The 5,000-nt window shown below is 45.5% G+C and overlaps 1 protein-coding gene across 1 annotated transcript in view; it reads left to right on the forward strand.

The window, feature by feature from the left end:
• trabd2b (TraB domain containing 2B) overlaps positions 1 to 5,000 on the forward strand; it is a 112,103-nt gene that overhangs the window by 102,525 nt on the left and 4,578 nt on the right. Inside the window, exon 8 of the mRNA XM_030784367.1 lies at positions 530 to 747. Coding sequence (XP_030640227.1) covers positions 530 to 747 — 218 coding nt within the window. The remainder of the gene's footprint in view (positions 1 to 529; positions 748 to 5,000) is intronic.

The following is a 5,000-nucleotide window of genomic DNA, read 5'->3' on the forward strand; positions in this document are numbered from 1 at the left end:
CCCCCCCCCCACCCCCCAATTTTTTTTTTTTTTTTTTTTTTTTCGGTTGGGGTGGCCGCAGAATGCCCTCTTACTCCTTCGATTGCTCCCTTGTTCCTCTCGCAGTTATTTCCCTCTCTTTCACTTTCCCTCCACCCCCCCCCCCCTCCGCCCCGTTCCTCCCTCCATCTCATCTGTCACTCCTAGGTCCAGTTGGCGTCAAGGCACTGGGGGTCCATACTCAGCATGCCTTTGGAAAAAGAGGAGTACTCTAAATAAAAACTCACTCTCTCTCTCTCTCTCTCTCCGACCCTTTCCCCGCTTTTCTCTCTCTCTCCATTCTCATCCATTTATTGTTCTGTCATTTACTTTTTCTCTCTCAATGGCATTTGGTCCTCATTCTTTCTCTCACTCACACATGCTGTCTTGATCTCTCACTATCTCTCTCGCTCTTTCTCTCTTTCTGTTCCTTTGTCTCTCTCCCTCTCTCTCTCTCTCTCCCATTTTTTTACTCCCACTTTTTCTCTTTCTCTTCCCTCTATCTCTCCAGGGTCTCAGCCTCCGGGTCCTAATGTGGAACACATATGTTATTATTCTGCATTAGACACGGCTATCATAAACTTGACAAACACTAAACAAACAGCACAGGTGGCCGCGGAGGCCCAGGCCAAAGACAGGGAGGGCCTGCGTGCCGTCACTCAAACGCGCCAGCCAAGCCTCAAGAGAAAAGCCTCCACAAGACGCCAGAGCCCACCTACGTTTCTGAGCGTAACAAAAAAAAAAGCGTACCAAAAAAGATTTGCCTCAGCCCGCTTTAATGTTGCAATATAGAAAAACAAACAAGATCCTCTTTTAACTTGACCGTAGTGCTACAAACATAGCACAACAAACTTGACACGAGACCACTTGAGTTAATGTAAAGTCCTGAGCATGAAAAGTAAGCAGAGTAATCCATAACAGCGCGGCCACCGCGAGCAGGCCGCAGAATGGCCTTGCAGGGGGTGGAGTGATATTTCAAGGGAGGCGTGTGAGTGAAGCCTGATAAATCCAAAACGATGCTGAAGAAATTTGACAACACTGCGGCTATGCTGTCGCAAATTACTGAAATTAATTTAGCTAAACAAATCTGATGTATGTTAGGTTATTGTTCATGAACGCGTGATTAGCTCTAACACACAGTCTTTTCAACCCTTAGCACTGTTTAAGAAGGTTGCTAGCTAGCTAAGTATGTTTTGGAGTAAGACAATCAACATACTACTGATGCTGTCCTATGTATTTATTCAATTTCCCACTTATGCAGACTTGACCAACCATAATTGAATATTTTAGTTATTATAACATTTTAACAAGCATCAAATCATAAAAACATATTATTTAATGAAAATATTACATACTTTTAGCACACTTTTAGCATGAACGCTAGTCATAGTACATCTAACCATTAGCAGGCCTGCTGTTCAAAGCTGCAGTCTACTGAAGACAAACACAGATCAAGGCTGCGTCCAAAACCGCATACTAACGTACTAAATAGTACGTCAAAACAGTACGCCACCATTAGTAGTATGTCCAAATACGTAGTATGCATAGAGTAGTATGTGAATAGTACCCGGATGACATACTACTTCCGTTGGAAAAACGAAGTATGCGAGCACTGGACACTTTTCAATCCCATAAGGCTATATGGAAAAAAGGGGTGTTTCTGATGCGGTGTTTAAATGTACTGCTGTGTCCATTTACAGGTAGTCGTCATTAAACCGCAATTATAAAGCTCACGCGCAAAAATGTGGCGCAATTTGATTACCTCATTAGTGCGTCCAAATTCTAGCATACTTTCTTGTCTAAAATCTTTTAGTACGTTCTCCGCACTACGTACTTCAATGCAAGTTTAGTGTGCAGTACGTAGTATGCGGTTTTGGACGCAGCTAATGTCTCTCAAAACCAGACACAACAGGACACGGTTGTCTAAACTACATAGATCCCGCTTAACATGGTTCACATTCAAAATGTTGTCGGCACAATCCAAAAAGGAACATACAACCCCCCCACCCCCTCGCCCCCCCCAAAAAAAAGAAAGAAAGAAAGAAGTGGCAGTTTGACGTCATGAAAAGCTGAGAGCACAGCATGAACAAAAACTAGCCTAGCATCCATCCTGTCCAGGCACAATACTAAACAGCTTGATACAGCTTCTGATCCCGTATAAAACGCGGTGTTTGGGAACAGTATCCACAGGCTTTCAGTAGAGCTGCAAGCTAAACAGAGTCCCCTATGGTTAACCTATTACGCATACACGCTAACACAAACACGACCACCAGTATTTACTGCCTCGCCATAATTCTAACTGGAGTCTTACCTGCAGTTTTTACTGACACTGACAGTGTTGGAGAGTAGATATGTGTTCTGTGCTTTAAGGATCTTCATAAATATACAAGCAACTACGTCAGATTATTTAGGGTTCATTGCCCAGAGAGACTTGGAAATGCAGAGGAGTCTGGAAAACAGACACGTGTGGGAGGATCTGCCACCAACACACACACACACACACACACACACTCCACTCATAGACAAAATTCTCAGGGTGGAGAAGCCGCATCACGTTAAAATACAAGCAGACACAAAATGTGCCGTGACACGTTGCATTATTTAAAGCTTTTGGAGAAAAACAAGCGCTGTCGAATTCCACCGAACTTAGTGTTCCCGGGTTTGCCAGAACACTGACGTGTGTGAGATCTGACCTGGGTAAGGGAGCCTGTTGGATCTTTTAAGCGTGGGTTCGGCGGGGCTGAGAGGGAAGGAAGGCAGAAACAGAGAGGAGGAATTCTCCTCTCATCCAACCTCCTGGTGAGGCAGAGAGGAGCAAGGGGCAGGAGGGTCAAATACTAGTCTGGAGGAGACTGACAGAGCTAAGACACTGAACTAACTCTCTCTCTCTCTCTCTCTCTCTCTCTCTCCCATTGGATGGATGGGTAACTCTATTCTTCCGGTCTCACACCAGATGTTCAACTCTGCATAACCTGCAAACACAGACTTCTCCTCTAGAGGAGAGGCTCTAAAAAAGCCCTAAACCAGTTTTAGCTCCCTGGTCATGGGTGATTCCTCTCTGATTGCCCAGAACTAGGCATAGTAGTGTTGAAATAACCTTACCCCTAAGCTTATGCAACAACTATCTCTGGTGTTTGGTCTATGGCTGAGGAGAGAAGATGCAACACTCTGGACTTTGTCATGTTTGAGGTGAGGAAGTGCTTAATCCACACAGCTGTTTGAAATGACACTGATCTGCTTTCAAGTTCTGAAGAACAGATCAATGGTGTCGCGTTGATTTGTGCTATCACGGTAAGTGTGGTTTCTAGAAAGAAGAAAAAAGACTTTTTAAACAAATGAGTCTGTCTCAGTGATTTGGAACAGGTTATCATAGCAACTGATAAGACAAGCAAACACAGAGCGACCAGACATTCAAACAATGATTCCCCAGGACGTCTGCAGGTGATCAATCACAATGACTAAACGGCGACGTAATCGCACGTAGGGCCGTGATGTGGTCTTGACGAATGATCCGACTTCTTCCCACCGCCGTGTCAACTCTGCGCAGGCATCGAAACCCAATCCGGGCCAACACAACACGCGCCTCTTTTTCAAAGGCCTGTTTGTGTTATTACAGCTTGTCCAGCTGTTTAGGACAGACAAACAAGCCTGAAAGCGCTGAACAGTCCAACAGAGACACACACATCCCCACCCCTCTCTGTCTATTAACCCCCTGGTCACCCTTCCTTAACAGCTGCCCAAGGACAGACGGAGAGACAACAGACAAGAAGACAAATAGAAAGGACTTTTCCCTGGACAAGTACCTGAACGTGTCATATGCTACTTCCACGGATCAGAGGACTTTTGGAAGAAGCGTTTCGTGTCTCGACAGAGAATCACGAAATTGTTTTTGATTGAAGTGTGCACTTTTTTTTTTACGGTGCTGAACCAGCGTTCTTTAATTTAAGTGTTTTAGAATAATTATACTGTGGCTCATGAAGGCATGTTAAGATGTCTTTCCTGTTCCCTTAATGTTTACCCCTCCACCCCAACCCCACCCCCCCCACCCCCCCACACTCTTTATATTTGGCACCTCTAATCTCTCTACTCATTCATTTCCAGTGTCAGCATCTGTTACTTTGGTTTCATCGGTGACATCAGAGTGGGCAGGGCAGTGGCACAGACCTTCTGTTTGGCCCCTCCCACAGTCCACTTAGCCCCTCAGCGTGTGTTACCCTGGCATGCTATGTAGTACCACAGGGACACAGGAGCAAAAGGTAAACTCTGCCCCCCCCCCCTCTCTTTGCCCTACCTCAAAGTCTTGCCAAAGCAGATTTGTCTACCCAAAATGGCTCCAAATGTTGTGATTAAGATCTGAGTAAACTAACTCTGCCTCCCTTTCTCCTCCTCTTCTTCTCCTCTCTCTCTCTCTCTCTCTCTCTCTCTCTCCTTCTCTCAGTCCCTCTGAGCCTGTATGTAACATCAGTAAAGCTGTCAGGCAGCCTAGCCAAGGTAAACAGCCCAGCGTTGAGTTCAGAGGTGATGGGGGCTGCGATGTTTTTCCTAAGGAACCGAGAGTCCCCTGGAGGCTCCTGACTGGGGCCAAAGAAGGGTGGGAGGGGGGGAAGACAATCCCCTCAATTGCCCCCCACACTAACACATTGGCCAGTTTCTCTCCCCTGATCTGCATCTGTGTACACAAACCCTCTCAACAGGATCCCCTTCACACGTACACACACTCACTCATTCATTCACTTACAGGGCTGGCTCTTTAAATCACCGCTGTGTCAACACAAAAAGCCAACACACACACACACACACACACACACACACAGATTCACTACACACACCTACCACACACACACACACACACCACTCTTATACTCTCACACTGAATTTGAATACATTACATTCTCACGCACTTTCTCTTACCATTTCATAACTCTGAGAGAAATCTCTGAAACAGAGACTTTCATGTAGATTTCATTTTAAATGAAGTGAAC

Source organism: Chanos chanos, chromosome 9 (genome assembly GCF_902362185.1).
Source record: "Chanos chanos chromosome 9, fChaCha1.1, whole genome shotgun sequence".
Classification (NCBI taxonomy): Eukaryota; Metazoa; Chordata; class Actinopteri; order Gonorynchiformes; family Chanidae; genus Chanos; species Chanos chanos.